This window comes from Diabrotica virgifera, chromosome 5 (assembly GCF_917563875.1).
Source record: "Diabrotica virgifera virgifera chromosome 5, PGI_DIABVI_V3a".
Classification (NCBI taxonomy): Eukaryota; Metazoa; Arthropoda; class Insecta; order Coleoptera; family Chrysomelidae; genus Diabrotica; species Diabrotica virgifera.
This window is the reverse complement of record NC_065447.1, coordinates 149,486,672-149,510,830: the sequence shown is the minus strand read 5'-3', so window position 1 is coordinate 149,510,830 and position 24,159 is coordinate 149,486,672. Positions and strand designations below refer to the sequence as shown.

Here is a 24,159-nt window from a genome sequence, read left to right as displayed (position 1 = left end):
TGCAAAAGCCTGATACATATTTTAAAAAGGGCTTCCCGGACATGGTTTGGGCAAGATTTCTTCAACGACACCTTTTGATACCTTTGGTATTTACTCGTTGCTTTATATTTCTGTGGCTTGGTTCTAAAAGGGCCAATGTCAAAACCGTTACATTTGAGAAAACTGCAATTGAAGTTTTTGTCAAAAATAATTTGATTTATAGTTTCATCGTAATGCAGGCTGCACTCATAAAATTTTGCCCAGAGGATAATATATTTGAACAGAATAAGACTGTGTTTTTTTCTGGATTTAAAAATTTCGAAAAAAAGACGACATTGGCCCTTACTGCCTTAATTTTTTATTTGTATTTATTTTCTTTTAAGACATTGGCCATTATAACTAGAACAATAATAAACATAGTGGCTTTATACTAATAAACTGCTCGTTAAAAGTTAGGGATATAGAAAATTATGCTGATTTTCATAGTTGATTTTTTCGCGAACAGACGGATTCCGCTATTTTTTTATTTTAGATTTTTCTTTAGTTTTTACACAATCGTGAAAAGGTTTACACTCAAACTTATTTTTTTGTATTTATACCGGGTGGAAGAAAAGAAATGTTTTTCTTACGTTATGTTTGAGACACCCTGTAGGGAGAACGAGGTACAAATGTGAATATACATCAGAATCTTATTGTAGTCTTAAGTTTTGTGAACATGTTGTTGTTTGAATGTCCCTGATATCTTTAGAAACAAAAAAAATAGACAGTTTTGTAATTTGACATGTGTTTTAACCGAAACAAAAGTTTGAGACACCTTGTAGGGAAAAAGAAAAAGGCACAAAGGCGAGTATACCTCGATATTATGTTGTACTCTCGTATTTTGTGAATATTTTTTTTTTAATTTCTCTGATATCTTTAATAACTAAGAAACTAGACGGTATTACTCTTTAATATGTGTTTCTGTTTCACATGTGTGATGTGATACATGTCGTCAGTTAAAACACATATTAAAGTGTAATACCGTCTAGTTTCTTTGTTATTAAAGATATTAGAGAAATTAAAAAAATAAAATATTCACAAAATATAAGACAACAACATAATATCGAGGCATACTCACCTTTGTGTCTTTTTCTCCCTACAAGGTGTCTCAAACTTTTGTTTCGGTTAAAACATATGTTAAATTACACAACCGTCTATTTTTTTGTTTCCAAAGATATCAGGGACATTAAAAAACAAAATGTTCACAAAACATAAGACTACAAATAGGATTTCGATGTATACTCACATCTGTACCTCGTCCTCCCTACAGGACGTCTCAAACTTAACATAAGAAAAACATTTCTTTTCTTCCAACCGGTATAAGTACAAAAAAAAGTTTGAGTAAACCTTTGCATAACTGTGTAAATATTAAAGAAAAATCTAAAATACTAAAAAAAATTAGCGAAATCCGTTAATCAGTTCACGAAAAAATCTACTATAAAAATTCAGCAGAATTTTCTATATCCCTAAACTTTTGACGAGCAGTTTAGTTTATTATGTAGCAACATAGTTAATGTAGACAAAAATGACAGAAATAAAAATTAATAATAGGGAGGTACAAATGGTAGTAAAAGATACATAAAAATAAAATTTTATTAAATTAATGAGAGAAACTGTTTCAAGAAACTTTCCTTGTCCTAAAAAATCACTTTCTTCCTCCAGAGCTTCACCTGGAAAGTATTCCACTATATTATCATTTGCAATTATTTGTTAGTCTGCTTTAGGTTCCTTCATTGTGTCTCAACCGTTGGTACATCTTTTTCTGTTCTTCTATAGAATTTGCTACCAACTGGTTTTGTCCAGAGCTAGATAATTGATCAAACTCTGTGAAAAGAATTTGTTGCGTCTCTTGACTAAATTTTTCAAAGCATGTGTTCCGACATGTGCAGCGTGCCTTTAGTTGCTTAGCTGGTATTGTTTTTCCCGAAACCGATTTACACTCTTTACCTTCTGATTTTAGTGATTTCCTCACGTTCCGAGTCGTGATCCTCCGAGATAGGGAGGAGTGCGCTTTCATTTTCTGGTAACTTCTTCTTTGTCTTGTTTTCTTCTTCCTCTGCTACTATCAACTACAGTTGTATTGTCAATACCTTTAAACTGCTCGACTACATACTCGTCGTCTGTTGGTACATATTCATCATCACTATCTTCAAACGGTTCTAGATCGTTAGAATCTGTTTTTTCTGTGAGTCCATTATTTCTGACTAATAATGATTCTGCATGACTTACCATTACTGTAACCGCCAGTGTTAAACATTTCCATACCTAATCTTTCTTGTCCTTAAATTAATATCCATTTTACTAATTCCAAAACTTATTGACGGCGCTGATACTGCTGATGTCACAGGTGTAGATAATGTGTCAATTGAAGCTAGAAGCGCCAATATATGACACACTGAATATTCCTCTAAATAATAATATCACTAATCAATAAAAGGGCCAATGTCAAGTTGGGCCCTTTTAAACGAAATTGATGTGAATTGTGTCATTATGACATTGGCCACCATTACACTAATATTATTATATAGCTTTCTGGTCGAATTTGACATTGGCCGTTTTAGCATATGAAAGTATGTATCAAACGATGTTTAATGCACTGGTTTACTCAAAACAGCAAAAAATTGACATTGGCCCTTTTAGCTCCAAGCCACAGATTTATTTCTATAATTTCTTTATTTGGGCAAACACTACGCTGCACGTATGAGAATGACATGCTGACTATGTTCTTATGCGTTTAGATAAAGATGGCCTTGAAAATCAAGAAGGTGAAAATGTTGACACTGAGTAATCGGAAAACTTTAAAATTAATTGCATTGTTCTATTATACAGTATGGTGCAAATGTTTTGTTGAAATTTACAATGGCGCGAAGAGAAATATTTCAATAAATATTTACTCTACATGAGTATTACAATTACATTTACAATTAGTGTTTCTTAACTTAAGAATGGTGAATATAATGGACATTATTGCTTAAGGCGTCTAATTTGTTGACTATTATCCAATAAATTTAGCTCTAACACATTTGGGTGGTTTTCTAGTCGCTGTAAATATTTATCACTGTGTGACACTATCACTTCACTCACAGTTGGCACTAGGATGTCTTTGTTGCTTACAAACCACGGCGCATCAGTTATCTCGTAGCACCTTGTTTTGAAACCGGTCCATGATTGCTAGATTGGATTTTGAAGCAGTGCCCCACAACTGTATTCCGTACGTCCAAATTGGCTTGAGTATGGCATTGTATGCTAGTAACTTATTTCTCAACGACAACTGGGATTTTCTTCCGAGCAACCAATAGTATTTTCTATATATGGTATCAAGATGTTTTCTTTTTTTTCCATATATGAGTTTTCCAAGTGAGTCTCTTGTCCATATGTAGGCCTAAGTACTTTACAGTATCTACCGTTGAAAGGGGACCATTGTTGAGTGATATTTGAGGAGAATCGCTGACATTTAGTGATTATGTGGCTTGATTTGGATTCGTTAAGTTTTATCTTCCATTTCTTAGTTCATTTCTGGACTTTATTTAGGTTTTCTTGGAGTTGGTCTGCTGCAACAACGGGATCTGAATGTACCGCCATTATTGCGGTATCGTCTGCAAATGTGGCTGTATATACTTTATTGTCCGTAGGCAAATCAAAGGTAAATAGTAGATACAGGATCGGCCCAAGAACGCTACCTTGAGGAACGCCTGCCTTTATGAGATGTAGACCGGCTATCTCGTCTTAATATTTTACCTGGAAATATCTTTCTTTTAGGTATGAGTATAGTATGTCATACATGTTCTGGTGTAGGTCCCTTTTTAGTTTATAGAGTAGTCCCTGATGCCACACCTTGTCAAAAGCTTGACTCACATCGATGAATGCAGTTGAGCAATATTGCTTACTTTCAAAAGAGTCTTGAATTAATTTTACCAGTCGATGGATCTGTTCAATTGTTGAATGTTTGACTCTAAATCCAAATTGGTGTATCGGTAGAAGTTCTTTTTCTGCAATAATTTTCATTAGTCTCTTAGCTAGTAATTTTTCCATAATTTTCGACATGACAGACAGTAGACTTATTGGTCGGTATGAAGTTGTTTCGTGTTGAGGTTTACCAGGTTTAGGGATTAGTATTATTTGCGCTACCTTCCATTGCGCAGGAAAATATTTGAGTCTTATGACGGCGTTAGTTAGTAAGGTAGGTTAACATAAGTATTCCTTTTCGCGGTAGTTTGGAAATGTTTGAATAAATTAGTTATTTCGTAAGCCAGTGACTTTAAGGAAAAATCCGGAAACAGGTTGATTTTTATTTTTGAATTATGATTTTTGGACATATATATCATACCAGTGACGTCATACATCTAGACGTAATCGATGATTTTTTTAAATGAGAATAAGGGTGGTGTGATAGCTCATTCGAAAGGTTATTTAATTCTCTATTCCGTAATATAAACATTTACATAATTATTTATACAGAGTGTCTAAGAATAATTTTGTTGACTTAAACTAATTGACACAAAAGGAAGAATGTATGTAATTTATTTAATTCAAAATACATTCTACTGCTGTCAGAAAACAAAAAAAAATATTTTTTGATAAATATACATACAATATTTTCGCTTAATTTCAATGTTCAAGTTGCCACCCATCTGCCTTTTGGTAGTTTGAACATTTAATTTAACCGAAAAACAATTTTTTTTCTGTTTTCTGACAGCAGTAGAATGTGTATTGAATTAAATAAATTACATACATTCTTCTTTTTGTCTCAATTAATTTATTTTGACAACGACACCCAATTTGGGCGTCAAAACGTTAATAAAATCATTTTTTTAGTAAAATTGTGGCTTATTTCCCATCAAAACTAGTTAACTGCAAAAATGCCACAAGAAAATAGCTTCAGAACATCAATTAATTTAATTCAAAACATTTTTTCTTAAGACCGTGTATAAATAAAGTTGCCAATGTTTATATTACTGAATAGAGAATGGAATATCCTTTCAGATGAGCCAGCACATGACCCATATTCTCATTTAAAAAAATCATCGATTACGTCATGCCCAGATGGATGACGACAAAAAATCATAATTCAAAAATAAAAATCGACCTATTTCAGGATTTTTCCATAAAGTCGCTGGCTTAATAAATAACGAATTTATTCCAAACATTTGCACCATACTGTATAGTATACCATAAATTGAATAATCTAAGATGTATCACGAATTGCGTACAGCCAGGTCAACTAAGGCGGAATCTAAAATACAGATAAACAAAAAGTTAGATAAAAAATACAAATTACCAAATAATGTGTTTGACCTCAGAGTAAGAAATGAGAGGGGAGATAGACTGCTTCAGTTATGTAAAGAAAATCAGTACAGTATAATGAACAGCTTGTTTAAGTTACCACCCAGACGCCTCTACGCATGGAAATCTCCAGCAGATGGAATAGAAGGACGCATCACAAGAATTCAAATTGATTAATTATTGTTAACAAAACATACAAAAACGCAGTAAAAGCATGCAAGACATATCCCGGAGCTGACATCCCCACCGACTACAATCTTCTTCTATCAACAATAAGAATAGAATTAAAAACAACAAAAAGAAATAAAAAAATAATAGTTATTAACCGAGATAAGCTTAAAGAAGAATCCACTAGCAATAAAATAAGGGATGAAATACATACACACTTGAGCAAAATATCAGTAGAGTCAACGCAAACTTCCGAGGAAGACTGGCACTATATTGAGAAAGCACTGACAAGAGTAACAAGAGACACGAAAAAAGAACAAGCCATGGATGACAGAAGAAATTTTAAACATGATGACATGATGGACGAAAGAAGAAAATACAGAGGTAAAAATTATGAGTAACAAGTGACACGAAGAAAGAACAAACCATGGATGACGGAAGAAATTTTAAACATGATGGACGAAAGAAGAAAATACAGAGGTAAAAATGAAACAACATACAAATGAAACAATATAAAAATGAAAGCAAATACACAAGAATATCAGAATAAAGATCCAACAAGCCAAAGTGAAAGATGCCAAGAAATTGAAGAGTTGGAACAAAGGCATGATATTTTAAACTTACACAAAAAAGTAAAAGAAGCCGCTGGAATATGGAAACAAACATCTACGTCTTTCATCGAAGATAAGCATGGGAACCCGCTACTGAACATATAAGATAAAATAGGCAGATGGAGAAAATACGTGGAAGAGATGTTTCAAGACCAAGAGAGGATGAACATTTTTATGCAGGAGGCGTCGACTGGACCTTGGCATATGGACCCTGGAATATGGAAACAAACACCTACTTTCATCGAAGATAAGCATGGGAAGCCGCTACTGAACATATAAGATCAAATAGGCAGATGGAGAGAAAACGTGGAAGAGATGTTTCAAGACCAAGAGAGGCTGAACATTGGTATGCAGGAGGCCTCGACTGGACCTTACATCACAAAGGAAGAAATTATCAAAACAGCAAACCAAAAAAAAGAACGGAAAAGCTGTTGGGAAAGATAATATAATATAATGGATTTCTACGGCTGTCGCCGCCTCTCCATACCCAGCTTCCAATTTTTCAGTCTCAGAGTCTCATTCATTCTTTTAACGTGACCGAACCATGTCAGCTGTTCTTTTCAATATCGTCTATTATAGTTTTTTCCACCTTCATATGTTCTCTAATTGTTTAATTTCTTACATGTTCTAATCTCGAAACCTGACAACTTCTCCTCAAAAAGTCAATTTCTGTACTAAGTAGCTTCTTTTTATTTCTTTCACTTATGTCCCAAACTTCTGCACCGTAGATTGTAGCGCTCTTCATTATACTTTCATATATTCTTCTCTTTGTTTCCTTCCTGATATCTTTGTCCCATAAAATTGAATTGAGGGATTTAGTGATGCTTTTACCTTTATTGATCCTATGTTGTATTTCATCTTCACTATTTCCTCGTTTATTAAATAAGCTCCCAAATATTTGCATTGTTTCACACCTACAATATGTCCTTGTTCCAATGGTAGGTTTTCAATGTCTTCGTTTCCCACTATGAAGTATTCTGACTTGTACATATTTATTACTAATCCTGCCTGTTGGTAATGTTCATTTAGCTTCCGTATCATATAGCTTAAGTCATCTTGATCTTGGGCTACAACAACTTGGTCGTCCGCAAAGTATAATGTAAATAGGGAGTCGTCTCCCACTTTCAGTCCCATTGGTTTTACTGTTTTTGTCCACCTCTGTAAGGATTGGTCAAGGTATATTTTAAAGAGAGTGGGAGATAGACAACATCCTTGTCGGAGGCCTTTTGAAGTATTAAATACCTCAGTGAAATTTTTGCCGTTTTTGATTCTGGTGTTAGTGGTTTCATATAACATTTTAGTTGCTTGTATGAGTTTTCCATCGATACCGATGTCTTTCATTGACTTCCATAGTTCTATTATGGGGACACTATCATAGGCTTTTTCTAGGTCGATAAGAGCGAAGTGGGTTTCCTGATTTCTCTGTAGTCTTTTTTCTAGTGCTATCTTTAAAGTGAAGAGATTGTCTCCCGTTAAACGTCCTGCACGAAAACCAGCTTGTTCTTCAGCTTGCTTTCCTTGAATTTCTTGAAAGATAATATCCCAATTGAAATAATAAAGATATTATTAGACGAACACAATGAAGTGATGAAAGATCTATTTAACAAAATTATATGAAACAGGCATATGTTTATACCACTACCAAAAAAGAGAAACTCCAAGAAATGTGTAGACCATAGGATTATTAGCCTGATGAATCATATGCTAAAGCTTTTCCTACGAGTAATACACAATACAATAAACTAGACGAACACACTGGTCAAACTCAATCTGGTTTCAAGAATGGCTTTGAAACAAGAGAAGCACTTTTTTCAATACGTGAGCTAGTTGAAAGATGTAGAGATATCGAGTTTGATGTATACTTGTGTTTTATAGATTTTCAGAAAGCATTTGACCTGGTGAAACATGACAAACTAATCGATATTTTAAGGTCATGTAATATCGACGGTAAAGACTTAATTAAGGATAATTTCAAACCTCTACCAAGAACAAAAGGTTAAAATCAGAATAAAAAGCGAAACATCCGGAAAAATCTATATCGCGAAGGGAGTAAGACAGGGATGTGTCCCGTCACCCTTGTTATTCAACGTTTACGCTGAGAAGATATTTAAGAAAGCTTTGGACGGCACCTCGGATGATATAATTATAAACGGGCAATGTATAAATATCCTGCGATATGCTGATGACACGGTCATTCTGGCAGATAATGCTGAAGCACTGCAATGCCTAATGGACCAAGTACCGACAGCCTGTAGAGAATTTGGAATGAAATTGTATACAAAGAAGACAAAAACGATGGTCATCAGCAAACACCAAAACAGAAGGGTGAATGAAGGTCAATGTCGACGGAACAGATCTGGAAAGAGTAAAGGTTGCGGCAGATTATCATGCACGAATCGTTTCCGGCACGTAGCGTTTATTTTCCGAAAAATGTTGATTTTAATGGTTTTAAATATGAACAATTCACACTGTTCGGAACGTATCGTATCAGACACCTCTTTGTAAAATCAGGTTTTTCGGAGACTACGCTACGTGCTGGAAACACCCGTGTTGAGCTGGCCCCCCCCACTTGCAAAAATTAAAAAACAAATAGCCCTGATTTATGAGCTATTTATGAGCTCTCATATTCGGCAAACTAAAAATTTTGAGCTCGTTCCACTGAGCAGGAATTTAATACCCTAGTGGACTAATACTTGTAATACTTAAAAATAGGAATATTGAATCGGTTTTTGCGGCAGAATTACGAGCTATTTATGAGCTCTTGAAATTATATAGTTTCGATTTTTCAGCTCATCCCCTTCACCCCCAAACAACCCTTTAATTTATTTAACTTAAGAGAAAGATGCTGAGAAAACTTAAATTATATCGTATTGCGGATATAATTCATATAGCTTATATACTCTAAGAATAAACTATTAAATCAAGAGCATTTCGATTATTGAGCTACAACCCCTTCGCAAGAAAACCACCCTATCTTCCCGGCTTAAGAGAAAGTTGTACTTAAAATGCATTAAACTAATTATTTGGCGACTACATATCATTTAATAATTTATAAGCTTCCAAATTACGCGCATTTAGATCAGTAGATTGCAATTTATTTTGTATAGTGCAGTCACTGAAGGTAAAAATCAACGATTACCTTCAATTTCGGTGAACCTTCATCGATTTTCACGAAAATTGGTCAGTAGTTAGAGGATACGTCAAGAAACAAAGGTGACATGGTACCACCTTGCGCCTTTACCCTGAGGGTGGATACCGCCCCTTCTCGGGGGTGAAAATTATTTTGTAAAAAATAAATGCACAAATCAATAAAAGAACAAATTAAAAACAAAATTTATTATATACAGTTAATAAAATAAGTCAATACTTTTTAAGTTATTAAAGATCAAAGATTTTAATTATTTGTGAAAAAAATGCATGTTTTGAAAAGGTTTTTTGTAAATCACTGAAAAACTTTAAGTTTTTACAAAAAAGTTAATAGTAGTTTAATTCGTATAGCTTATATTCTAAGAATAAACTCTTAAATCACGCGTCTTTCGATTATAGAGCTACAACCCCTTCGCAAGAAAACGATCCCATATTCCCGGCTTAAGAGAGAGTTGTTCTTAAAATAATTTAAATTAATTATTTGGCGACTACATATCGTTTAATAATTTATGAGCTTGCAAAATATACGCATCTCAATTATTGAATTGCCATTTTCTTTCTATAGTGCAGTCACTAAAGGTAAAAATCAACTAGTACCTTCGATTTCGGTAAATCTCCATTTATTTTCACGAATTGACAATAATAACTTGGGGTTTTAGCCTGGGGTATATGTCACCCCTTCTCGGGAGTGAAAATTACTTTATTAAAAATAACCCCACAAATCGAGAGAGGGACAAATTGTAAGCAAAATTTGTTATATAATGTGATTAAAATAAATCAATACTTTTTGAGTTATTAAAGATCAAATATTTTAATTTTTGGAAAGAAAATGCATGCTTTAGTAGAGCGATTTTTCATAAATGACTCAAAAACTGTAAGTTTTTACAAAAAAGTTTTCATCACTAAAATTGAAGCTAATAAAAAATATAATAAATTGCTTACTTGAAAAACCCTTTAATGTTAATTTAAAGTAAGTTATTGGTAATTAAATGTATATTTTTTTCCGCGACTGTTAAAATCTAAGGGTTCAAGCTTAAATAACGGGAAAGAGATGCGTTTTATAACACTTAGGTACTAAATACTTGTCAAAGTACTTAGAAATACCTATGAAAAATAAGATGCAGAAAAAGTTGATAGTATCAAAATCCGCTCACCAATTTTCGTGAAAATGAATGGAGATTTACCGAAATCGAAGGTACTAGTTGATTTTTACCTTCAGTGACTGCACTATAGAAAGAAAATGGCAATTCAATAATTGAGATGCGTATATTTTGCAAGCTCATAAATTATTAAACGATATGTAGTCGCCAAATAATTAATTTAAATTATTTTTCGTACTTCCGGGCCTAAAGTGACAACTTCACTCCCTTGTGACAGGTACTAAAGTGTCACATTTAATCCCTCCGGGATTAAATATTGACGAAACTCCCGGAACGATTAAATCACAAACAAACGAATTTAAGGGATATTTTATTGAAAAATATAATTAATTAGAATGGTAATTAACGTTAATATTCAAATTAATATTGTGACAGTTCGTCATATTGACCAGTCTTTCCTGGGTTAATGCAGCAGGTAACTGACGAGTAACAGATAGGTCCTTTTCATATTGAACCAATGTTTCTTTACAATGACACTAGTAATGACAATGTTTCTAAATTATAACTGTCACAACGCAATGTTACTATGGTAACTTATTTTAAAGACAGTTTATTAAATGAGTTGAAGAGAGAAAAAACTGATTGAAATTATTGAAATAATTAATAAAATCATACCGGAAGTACGAAAAGTATCGTATATACCTTGCGACTGAAGTACATTTAATCCTTCAGGTAAATTATGGCCCTCCCTGCGGTCGGGCCATAAACTTTACCTTCAGGATTAAATGTACTACTTCAGTCCCGCGGTATATAATGTACTATTAAGAACAACTCTCTCTTAAGCCGGGAATATGGGGTCGTTTTCTTGCGAAGTGGTTGTAGCTCTATAATCGAAAGACGCGTGATTTAAGAGTTTATTCTTAGAATATAAGCTATACGAATTAAACTACTATTAACTTTTTTGAAAAAACTTAAAGTTTTTCAGTGATTTACAAAAAACCTTTTCAAAACATGCATTTTTTTCACAAATAATTAAAATCTTTGATCTTTAATAACTTAAAAAGTATTGACTTATTTTATTAACTTTATATAATAAATTTTGCTTTTAATTTGTTCTTTTATTGATTTGTGCATTTATTTTTTATAAAATAATTTTCACCCCCGAGAAGGGGCGGTATCCACCCTCAGGGTAAAGGCGCAAGGTGGTACCATGTCACCTTTGTTTCTTGACGTATCCTCTAACCACTGACCAATTTTCGTGAAAATCGATGAAGGTTCACCGAAATTGAAGGTAATCGTTGATTTTTACCTTCAGTGACTGCACTATACAAAATAAATTGCAATTTACTGATCTAAATGCGCGTAATTTGGAAGTTTATAAATTATTAAATGATATGTAGTCGCCAAATAATTAGTTTAACGCATTTTAAATACAACTTTCTCTTAAGCCGGGAAGATAGGGTGGTTTTCTGGCGAAGGGGTTGTAGCTCAATAATCGAAATGCTCTTGATTTAATAGTTTATTCTTAGAGTATATAAGCTATAGGAATTATATTCGCAATACGATATATTTTAAGTTTTCTCAGCATCTTTCTCTTAAGTTAAATCAATTAAAGGGTTGTTTGGGGGTGAAGGGGATGAGCTCAAAAATCGAAACTATATAATTTCAAGAGCTCATAAATCGCTCGTAATTCTGCCGCAAAAACCGTTTCAATATTCCTATTTTTAAGTAGTGGGGGGGGGCTGACTCAGCCCCTCCCACTAGGGTATTAAATTCCTGCTCAGTGGAACGAGCTCAAAATTTTTAGTTTGCGGAATATGAGAGCTCATAAGTAGCTCATAAATCAGGGCTATTTGTTTTTTAATTTTTGCAAGTGGGGGGGGGGGGCAGCTCAACACGGGTGCTGGAAACGATTCGAGCATGATAATCTGCCGCGACCTTAACAAAAATAACGTGCCTTGGAAGTAACCTTGATGAAACTTGGGACCAGTCACTAGAGATAAGAACACGCCTGGAAAAGGCACGTACAGTGTTTTACAAAATGCAAAAACTTGTATGCAACCGCCAGCTGGATATCTCATTGAGAACTCAAGTGCTACGTTTTCTCCACCTTAATCTATGGTGTTGAAGCCTGGACAATGACAGAGGCAACACAAAAAAGAATCCAAGCATTCGAACTCTGGTGCTACCGTAAAATGCTCAGAATGTCCTACATGAGCATACGGCAAATGCGGAAGTCTTGCGGAGGATGAACAAGAAAAGAGAGCTTATGCTTATAATAAAAAAAAAAAACGGAAAACACAATACTTTGGTCACATCGTAAGAAATCAAAAGTATGAACTGCTTAAACTTTAAAACGGGATAGTTCCCGGGAGTTGGCTGTATACCTTACAGTTAAAAAAACTTTCAACATCGAAGTAAAAACAATCTGGTGCAATTGCTATAACTAATTTAATTAAAAATTAAAAATCCAAATGGATTACAATAATTATTGTTCAGAACAAACGTTTTTGGTTTCAGTTATATTATATCAGGGGTGGGCAAACTTATTTTAGAAATGGCCACAAAATGTTTTTGGTCTATTACCGATTTGTTACCTTAACATTTTCGGAATTTTTAACTTTTTACTAATTTTGTTTAGGGGGGGGGGGGGTATGGTTGAAATCAACATTTTTGTTTGAAACTATGGTGAAATTATTTCATTCTTAAATTAAATAAACATATTTAGTACAATTCAAAAAAATAAAAATAAATTCAAGACTAAATATTTAAAAATACGCCAGTGGTGACAAATTTTTACACCTCCAAAAAAGATGAATTTTGCGGTAGACATCAGAACGTCATTGTATCATATTATATGAAACAAAGAATTCAAAAATATTTTATTAGCATGAGCATAGAGGTAACGCTGTCGAGTTTTTTAGGTTTAACGATTTTTGAGTTTTTTATTTCTCCCAGAAGTCAAAATAACGAAATTTTTTGTAAAAAAGGTTGAAAATCAACATATTTATTATTGTTAAACAAAAAATAAACCTAAGACAAAAAGTATCTCGATCGAGTTACCTCACGAAATGTCTAAAGAAAATCTATTAAAAATTTCAGGTGGATCTGTCAAGTAGCTTTTAAGTTACAATGACCACCGACTTTAATCAGTTTTGAAAAAAAAACGCGTTTAAAGTTTTGACAACTTTTATTTTCAATTTCTTTTTTGTCTATCAAATCCTACAGTAATGCACATCATAATACGATTTTGAATCGCAGAGTAATTTACAAAAGAGAATGGAACAGCTGTTGAACGTTTCTCACTAGGCTCAAGCTGCTGCAAAGCGAGTCGAAGATATGATATTAAGCGTGCTGTATTTCCGGTACTTTTACTTCGGTCAAACTAAAATTTTCAGAGAGTAATATAATTTTCAGTAGTAAAAGTCCATATCTCTCCTCCCTAAATAGCATTCGCACTTATTTAAGCATGCTATTTTCCTCAAATATATGTGTATATATTTATTTACATATTTTAATTTTATCTATAAACCTATTAATTTTTTTTTACTAATGAAGTAAAAACCTCACATGTAGGTAGGTGGTATATAATTTATTAAAAAATTTTTTCTAAAAATGATCCAAGATGGATAAAATCACAAACGTTTTCGGACCAATCAGTCCATCATCAGGTGGTAGAAACTTCAGATCCAAAGTAGTTGGAACTAGCTACATATTTAGGTCAAAATACCTTAATGTAATAATAGTTATGCCATTTAGGCTACAAAAATGTCGACAATAAGTCGATGTCACAAGAAATTAAATTGCAACGGTATTACAAAGTGGTCTTCATCTTGGCCTCAAACTGAACTGAAGGAAAAGAGGAATCTTTTCCTTTATATTTTATTAATTTTTTCACTAATATTGTTCTGAAGCTATTTTCTTTTGGCATATTTTGTAATTTACTATTTTATTTGAGAATATGCCACAATTTAAGTTTGAAATTAAATTTATTTGACTTTTCGATTTCCACTTGGGAAATCGTTATCAAAATGCAAAACATTAATAAGCTAAGCATTTATTTAATAATTAGTTTAATTTATTAATGCTTTGTATTTGATAAACGATTTCAGAAGTGAAAGTCGAAACGTCAAATAAATTTAGTTTAAAATTTAAATTGTGGCTTATTCCCAAATAAAATAGTAAATTCTCTTTTCACATTGCTATTAGTTACGTAGGTATATATTTGAAGGTAAATTCCGAGCAACGTAATTTAAATAAAAATAAAGAAAGTCATTTTGAAAAAATCTTAGATTTCCTTAATTGGTTTTGTTTTCTTTGAAATAATTAAATAATAAAAAAATATTTATGAAACAGATTATTTATTATTTACAAACTTACAATAATATTTATTAAAATATGAAAAACGAACCTTCATGTCTTTTCTAAAGTTTTAGTTTACTTTTATGTCCTCGGTCATGATTCTTTCTATTTCGGGTGGACATTTTGTGGTATTTTACCAATTATTTCTGTCCTCAATGGATTTTTATTTATGTTCATTACCTACTCAAAATGTTTGTTCGCAAAAAAATGTAGTGTTGAACTATAAATTTAGCTATTTACTTTTGGATATTTTAATTCGGTATCATTACTTAATATCGGTACATTATTTAATAATTTTAATGAGGGAAATAATTGAACTAATTGAATTTTCTTTTTTATATGATCAATGAATAATTTGAGTTTTATTATAAAAGTTTCATTTTGCGTTCAAAACTTGTAAATTTAGCAAACTAGAAGTTTTTCATTACTAAAAATAAAGCAATTTCCTCCCCTAATTCACAGCATCTTTTAGAGCCTTTCCTAAAATTAACCATCGAAGATGATTGTGGTATAAGACATCAGTACGTTCTGTTTCTAACTCTTCCAAAAATGCTATAATTTCACGATGATTTAATCCTCTTGAACGAATAAAATTAACAATAATAGTTATATGAAATTTTGGCACAATACCTGTTCAGGTAATTGTTCACGAACGTAATCTTTAAGTTTTCTCAACATTACACTATTTGCTCCTCTTAAATTTGGTGATTCGTTATTTGTTACACTTACTAGGTGGTTACAGGTTAATTTAAAATTTTTCAGACAGTTTCCGACTACTTCAAAAATATCGTTTCCATTTGTTGAAATTTCATTAATTTCATTGAGGGAGCCGACAAAATTCTGTGCCGGAAACCAAAATAATTGCCCGCGTTATGTTGAAAATTTGCGGAAAAATCACCCGCTGTGAAAGTGTTAATTAATAGCTGCATTATCTATATTTATTTATTAATATTAGCAATAATTAAAAAAAATCTTTAAATGAAAATAACTCACCTTTTTCTGAGGGCGCAAAAAATGTATAAAGGGCCGCATGCGGCCCTCGGGCCGCCCTTTGCCCACCACTGAGTTATATCTATCTTCAGTGAACTTTGGAGTAAAGTTGCTATCAAGATATTTCAGAAAACCTTGATCTTAAGCTTATTACAAAGTCATTTGTTGGCAAGTATACCTGCGCCAATAAGCGAAGAACCAACCGACTAATCAACCGACTAATAGCCGACTATCAGTCGATTAATAAACTAGATAGCTTTTCGGGAACTCAAGGTCCCTACTCGACATAGCAGATTATAATATGTACCTATGTTGACCACTGAAGCCAGCCAACTCAAGGTTCTATATTAGGCCAGGGTAATAAGACAAAAATATACCCTGTTCGTGACACTTCAGCAGCCAGGGTACTGAAGCGTTTTTTCGACAAGTAATACCTATAGGAACAAATAGTAACTATTTCCTGCGTAGGATCTGGCGGCTATTTTTATTTATAAACAATTAACTGTCAAAAAATGGCATTTTCCCCTTTTTTTTCAAATCACTGGAAAACAGTGAAACTTATGATTTTTTTAGTACAAATATCTTTGATATTATGGAAAAAGCTTTAAAATGACATATTACAAAGTTTGATATACTCATTTATTGTTAATACAATTGCGAAAAAATGTCGGAATTGCAAAAAAAACATTTTCGCAATAACTGTTGTAAAAATTAGTGTACAGGTTTGAAATTTTTGTCAAATGAGGGTTCTTTGGTGCTTAATATGTGATAAAAATTTCAAACCGATTCATTCAATTGTTTAAATTGTATTCGAATTGTTTATCTCAGAGAGCATTTTTTTGCAATTACATAAGTCAGAAAAAAATGACGTTAGAACCATTCCACAGGTGTCAAATGGAAGAGCATGAGCTAGATTTTCAACTTGGTTTAAAAAAAGCGAATAAAAAATGCATTTATTAGTAATAAATAATTATGCAAAAGTATCGTAAATCTTTCCTTATAAACTTTTTGAATAACTTTTTCCAAAAAAATTAACTTTTTTACCCTGTTTTAAGTGTACAACTACCAAGCAATGTTATTTATATCATAATTGATAAAAAATTGTAATAAATATATATAATTTCCTATATAACAAAATAAAAAGTTTATAAGGAAAGATTTACGATAATTTTGCATAATTATTTATTACTAATAAATGCATTTTTTATTCGCTATTTTTAAACCAAATTGAAAATATAGCTCATGCTCTTTCATTTGACACCCGTGGAATGTTTCTAACGTAATTTTTTTCTGACTTATGTTAATGCAAAAAAATGTTCTCTGTAATAAACAATTTGAATAAAATTTAAACAATTGAATGAATCGCTATGAAATTTTTATCACATATTAAGCACCAAAGAGCCCTTATATGACAAAAATTTCAAAGCTGTACACTAATTTTTACAATAGATATGGCGAAATAAATTTTTTTTTGCAATTCCGACTTTTCTCGCAATTATATTAACAATAAATGAGTATATCAAACTTTGTAATAGGTCATTTTAAAGCTTTTTCCATAATCTCAAAGATATTTGTACTAAAAAAATCATAAGTTTCACTGTTTTCCATTGATTTGAAAAAAAGGGAAAAATGACATTTTTGACACTTGTTTATAAATAAAAATGGCCGCCAGATCCTACGCAGGAAATAATTACAATTTGCTCTTATAGGTATTACCTGTCGAAAAAACGCTTCAGTACCCTGGCTGCTCGAGTGTCATGGAAAAAACCTTATTACCCTGGCCTATATACCCATTTCTCTAGAACTCACCTTAGATATAAGCTCGTCGTGATTTGCTAAATGAGCCCGACAATGTATGCACGAGTACGTGCGATGACACTGTGGTAAGTAGGCCTGAAACGTCTTGACCATTGTAATTTGCCTGCTGCTGCTTGCTGCGCTGCTGCTGGTGCTGCTGCTGGCTGCGACGGCAGGCCATGCGGATTTGTCACACCTGAAAAACAGAAATAAAATTTTATAGTTTATCGTTGCAGTTATAACAATTTATTCATAATTAAACATAAATATTTAAAAAACCATACAACCTAATTCGCTTACTAGAATCTAAAAATATTGAAATTTATATAAACAAAATCTAAGACGTAAACCTCCGAGATATTGAATCGGTTTCATGTCATAACGTAGTGAAAAAAACACAAAAAAATATAATTAAATAAAAAAATCAAAAAATAAAAATAAACAATTAATTAATAATAAAAAAAATATTACAAAAGATAAAAAATAATAATTAAGAATAAACAAAAATATAGAGATATAATAACATAATATTTAGTATTAAAATGAATAATGCAATATGATGCCACATTATCGTCATAGGCATATCAACAATATCAACCAACAATATAAATGGGTTCCGTTCCCGCAGGGGAGGGGGTTGACAAATGACAGATGTATGTACCGTAAAAATGTGTCCCCCTTAAATCAAAAATCGACCTGTTTCTTTATTTCCTTAAATTCTAATAAATACTGCCAAATATCGAGGTGGACTGTTTTCTTTGGCCCACTCTGTATAATATATGTACAGTATGGTGCAAATGAAAGGAATAAATTCGATATTTCCCAAGCCGGCAACTTTAAGGAAAAATCCCAAAACAGGTCGATTTTTATTCTTAAATTATTATATTTTGGCATATATATTATACTAGTGACGTCATCCATCTGGGCGTGATGACGTAATCGATGATTTTTTTAAATGGGAATAGGGGTCGTGTGCTAGCTCATTTGAAAGGTCATTCAGTTCTCTATTTAGCAATATAAACATTTATTAAATTATTTGTACCAAATGTCCAAAACATTTTTTTAATTAAATTATTTGACAAAAAAAAGAAGAATGTATGTAATTTATTTAAATCAAAATACATTTTACTGTTGCTCAAAAACAGAAAGAAATGTTAAGTTTTCTTCATCTTTTTTATTTATCGTCATTGTTTCTGCTGCGTAATATAATAATATTGGTCTGATAGTCTGATTATGGTGTTATACATTCTAATCTTGGTTTTCATGGTCAGTATTTTGCTTTTAAGTAGTGTTTTATTTGCAAAATAAGCTTTATTCGCTGCCAATATTCTTTCTTTTAGTTCTAGTATTCTTTCACCCGTTTTGCTTATTGTCACTCCCAGTTATTTGAAATGTTCTACAACTTCGAATGTCAACTCCGAATTTCCTATTTTAGTTTTTCCTTTTATTGTTTTTTCCCTCGTCTTAATATTTTTGTCTTTTCTTCATTTAATCTGAGTCCCATTGTCTCCTCTTTCTCTTTTATTTCTTCTAGCATTTCTTTCATTATGTTTCTATTCTTTGCAATAATAGCAATGTGGTCTGCCGTAGGCAATTTTTATCCACCTCTAGTTCTTAGGTTCCCTTTGTTTATATATCCGTAGTATGTACATATTCTAAAGCTAGATTAAACAGTTTTGTGGATAAGACATCTGCTTTATTTATAATGAATTCACCTGTGTCGTCTCTTTGCGTCTTTAAGTTAATTTTGGTAGTTCTCATTGTCATATTTATTAATTTTCTGAGTTAATGTGGGATTTTTAATTTTGCCAGGGCAATCATTAATTTTATCTCTTAATCGAATCAAATGCCTGTTTGAAGTCGATGAATAGCATTTCTATATTCTAATTCTAGTTTGATTTTTGCATTATTTGTTTTATCGTGTGTATAGCATCTATAGTCGATCCTCCTTCTGTGAATCCACATTGGTATTGTCCCACTCTCTTCTTCGTGACCTTTGACAATATTTTTCTTATTATTGAAGTCAATATTTTATACGTTGTGCTTAATAATGTTATTCCTCTATAATTTTCACAAATTTATTGGTCTCTCTTTTTATGTATTGTTATTACCTGCCCTATCTCCCAGTCCGCCGTCATATTATCTTTTCATATATTTTTCAATAGTGATAGAATTTTTTGCCTGAGTTCCTTTCCTCCCTATTTTATAAGTTCCATGTTAATTTCGTCTTTTCCTGGAGCTTTTCCATTTTTGCTCCTCTGTATTACTTCCTCGAGTTCATCTATTGTTGGATCTTTTGAGACTTCAATGTGTATTTCGTCTGCTTCTTCGTCCACCGTTTCCTCTTCCTGTTGCATTTTTTCTTCGCTGTATTCCTCCGTCAAGAGTTATCTGTAGTGGTCTGCCATACCTCCTTATAGTCATTGTCTCCTACTATGACTATTCCCTCTTTATTTTTTATTCCATTTGTTTTACCTTTGTATTTTTGGTTTGTTCTTTAATATTTTTATAGAAATGTCTCGTGTTTCTATTTATTCTTTCCTGTTCTATTTCTTGTATTTTTTCATCTGCCCTTCTTCTTTTATTTTGTCTTATAATTTTCTTAACGTTGTTTCTTTATTTTTCATAACTTTCTCTGTCTTATTCTTTATCCGTTCTCAGCCATTTAATTCTTGCTTGCACTTTTTCTGCTGCTAGTTCTTTACATTCGTTGTTATATCTTTCGTTTTTTGTTATTTTCTGGTGTTTGCCTACTTGCTTCTTTGCTGCTTCCTCTATTGGCTTTTTATCATCTCCCATTCTGATTTGATGTCCCCTGCTTTATATTTCTCTCTTATTTGCATAGTTACTTCTTCTTCATATTTTTTTTTCTGCATTCTGCAATTTATTGACATTCCATTCTTTCTGTTGATTTTTCTGTTTCGTTTGGATTTTAACGTTTTGTCTTATGGTGGCTGTGGCCACACCATTACTATAACTCTTACAAAAAGAAACTAAGGAAGTGCAAATAATCACTAGCCCTAAAACATTTCTATAGAATGACAAAAAGTAAACTCGATTTGCATACCTCAGATAAGGATCAACTGAGATTTTGCAATCTTAAGACGCCAACACAAAAATCCAATTTCTCCAGTAAGCAAATAGAAATTAAACTGCTACTGGAAACTAATATCCGTTTAAAGTGTTTTAAGACATTTACTCATTCATATCCTCCAATTCCTCAATAAATTGAATTCCTGTTCTAATCATCTTTAGTAAATTTTTTGTATAAATTCATATCAGGATTGAGAAAGCTTTTTATACGTGGAAGAATATACAGTGTGGAATGCACTTATGGAATAAAATTATTTCTGTATTTGTTTTATAAAATAAGAAAAAACGCCGAGAACCGTCAATTTTTATGTATAAACTAGCTGAACCGCCTTAGAAATAAATTAATAATGTGTCAAAGTTCAATAAATAAAAATTAACAGAGAACCAAAAAAGACTCAAAAATATTATGAATAAAAAGTTGGATTATAATTTACTTCTTTCTGATAAACAATACATTTTTGCGGTTCGTAAATGTACAACGATTTTAATGGTACCAATTAACAGATGGTGGTCACTTGCGATGTCTGCTCCTCTTTTATTTCGTACATCAAGAAGAGATGATCTCCATCTTTTTGATATGGCGATGTGGTCTATTTGATTTTCTCTTGTATGACCAGGTGCAGTCCATGTTGTATACACCGTTCTTAGGCGTCAACGCCCTTCGGTAGGGATCTATGGAGGAGTATCACCAAGCCGGAAGCCCTTATCCCTTCCCGTACCGCTCCTCCATAGGCCGATCAGACGCCAGTTTATCCAAACCAAGCCGTAGACTCTATTGAGTTTTATACTACGGCGTTGGCCTTTTATAAATTTCATGACCTAGCTGAGGCTCGAACCAGCGACCGCAAATCGCAAATCCACTAAACTTGTCGATCGACTGAGCCCCAGCTAACTGGACCGTCAAGACCGACGTGCAGTCCATGTTACCTTGTGAATATTTTTATATATTTTTTGTTTGTTACCTTGTGAATATTTTTATGTGGGAATATGGTTCCACCAATAACTAAACGAGACAAAACTAAACAAAAAGAGGAGCAGACATTGCAAGTGACCACCATCTGTTAATTGGTACCATTAAAATCAAGACGGCAAAAAACAAAACCACAGGAAACACCAACAGACCCACATATAATCTGTACAAATTAAAAACGCTCCCAGGAAAACACACGTTTAGGGAGGAGCTTCAAGTAAAAACAAGAGAACGTGAAGTAAATAGCTGGGAAGACTTGGCAAATATTCTGACAGAAATAGCCGAGACAAACTGGGTAAAAAAGAGATAGATAGAAAGGAATGGATATCAGATGAAACTTGGAATCTTATCGAGGAAAGAAAACAACGAAAAAAAGATATCTTGCAAGCAAGAACTGTAGAAGAAAGAACGAAACGACAACAAGAATATAAAACACTAAATAAAGCAGTTAAAAGAAATGCAAGAAGAGACAAAAGAAAGTGGGTTGAAGAACTGGCAAAACAAGCAGAAACAGCTGCACAACACAACAGGACTAGAGAGCTGTACCAAATTACTAGACGATTAACAAAAAATGGGCCGAACTGTTCGAACATTGTAAGATCCAAGACAGGTGAATTACTTACTACAACGGATGACCAAGTAGAGAGATAGAAAGAGCACTTTCAGGAGATGCTAGGCACGCCCAGGGATAACGCAGTTGAAATTGTTGAACACCCTCAGAATATAGACTTGCATATATCTCGCGAGTCCCCTTCCAAAACGGAGATAATAACAGCTATCAAATCTCTGAGAAATAACAGGTCCCCGGGAATCGATAACATTGCTTCCGAACTACTTAAAACTGACCCGCATCTAACCGCTGAACTTTTGCTCCCCATAGTCCGAGAGGTGTGGGAAACAAACCGCATTCCAGCGAGCTGGAAAAAAGGTAACATTATTAAGCTTCCAAAAAAGGGCAACCTCACACTGTGCAAAAATTGGAGAGGAATAACCTTGCTTACCGCCATAAATAAAATTTTTACGACCATCGTACATAAAAGATTAACAAACAAGGTTGAATTTCGAGCAAATCAAGCAGGTTTTAGACCTGGGGTCGTATTTTCGAATTCAACCGAATATTTTCGCATACGTGTTAACTCGAATGAAAAATTTCGTATACGAACGTGAATGTGTATTTTTGAACGTCCTTCGAAATGTTATACGTATACGAGCAGAATTTGCACCGGCAACACTGCAAAGTCGAATAACATTGAACTTATTTGTCATCTGAGTCACAATGTTGCCATATTGTTTGGTCTATTTCTTGTATAATGTACAAGACTGTCTTAACTGGGGTATAATGTATAACAACGTTTAATGTATAAATATAACGACTTATAGTCTGAACAAATTATAAAAAAGGGCCAGTTTTGGGAGAAAAGTAGAAGTTATTTTAAGTGTAATCGAATATTAAGATTGCATAGGTATATTAGTAATATCAATTTGCAAAGTCCGCAGAAAGTGTGCCATTTTATTTAATATTATTTTTATATCCAGTATTTACACTGATACTTTAGTATTTACTTTTCAAAACTTTACTTCAAAGCGATTTTTTAAATGCACCTTTATGTAATAATGTGATACATAGTATGAAAAAATTGAGGATATGGCAATGGTGTTATATGTCAAGTTTGGAGCTTAGATCCAATGCTAAAATGCGTACATTAAGTTAGGTTAGGTTATATTTTCAAGGCATAATCGTACAACATGTCCTTTCTTTCTATTAAAGAATTATTTAAACCAGCCATTGAAAATAAATTTCAATGTAAAAATATTGTAGACAACAACACAATTAACACTATCAGCTAAAACTATCATGACAGCTGAAATGACCTTGAAATGAATCAATAATTCGTATACGAGCATCACGATTCGAATGGTTCATACCCATTCGAGTCGCCGTATACGAAAAAATTCGTACACGAAGTATTCGAAAATACAAGACACCGGATTTCAAGCGAAATTCTTCTAATTTCGTATGCGAAATATGCTCGAATGATTTCAATAATAGGACCCCAGAATCTTCCTGCATAGATCACATTAATACTATGAGGGTAATAATGGAACAATCGGTTGAATGGAACACACCTCTATACATGGTTTTTGTTGATTTCGAACGTGCCTTTGACAGCCTATCTCATGCTGCTATATGGAAAATTTTAGAGCTAAGAAACATTCCACATAAAATAATTTCGATTATAAAGTCACTGTACACTGAGGCGACGTGCAGCGTGACACACAATGGGGCCAACAGTGACGAATTTGACGTACTTACTGGAGTCAGTCAGACAGGGATGTGTGCTTTCTCCGTTTCTGTTTAACATAGCTCTAGACTATGTTCTCTCCAAACTAGACTTCGACACAAAAGGGATACAATGGACGTTAACCACACACCTAAGTGATCTGGAATACGCCGACGATATCTGCCTGTTAGGACAAAGGTTCCAGGATGTGGCCGACCAATTGGAAACACTATCCACTGAGGCCAATAAAATAGGTTTAAAAATCAATATTAGTAAAACCAAATCCATGAGAATAGACGCAAGAAACAACACGCTATTTAATATTGACAACATGCAGA

At 32.9% G+C, this 24,159-nt stretch overlaps 1 protein-coding gene across 3 annotated transcripts in view; it reads right to left on the bottom strand.

The window, feature by feature from the left end:
• Positions 1–24,159, bottom strand: part of LOC114332070 (protein yippee-like 2) — a 368,683-nt gene that overhangs the window by 99,717 nt on the left and 244,807 nt on the right. For all 3 annotated transcript variants that reach the window (XM_050650444.1, XM_050650445.1, XM_050650446.1), the window contains one exon: positions 17,489–17,672. In XM_050650444.1, coding sequence (XP_050506401.1) covers positions 17,489–17,590 — 102 coding nt within the window. In that variant the 5' untranslated portion in view covers positions 17,591–17,672. The remainder of the gene's footprint in view (positions 1–17,488; positions 17,673–24,159) is intronic.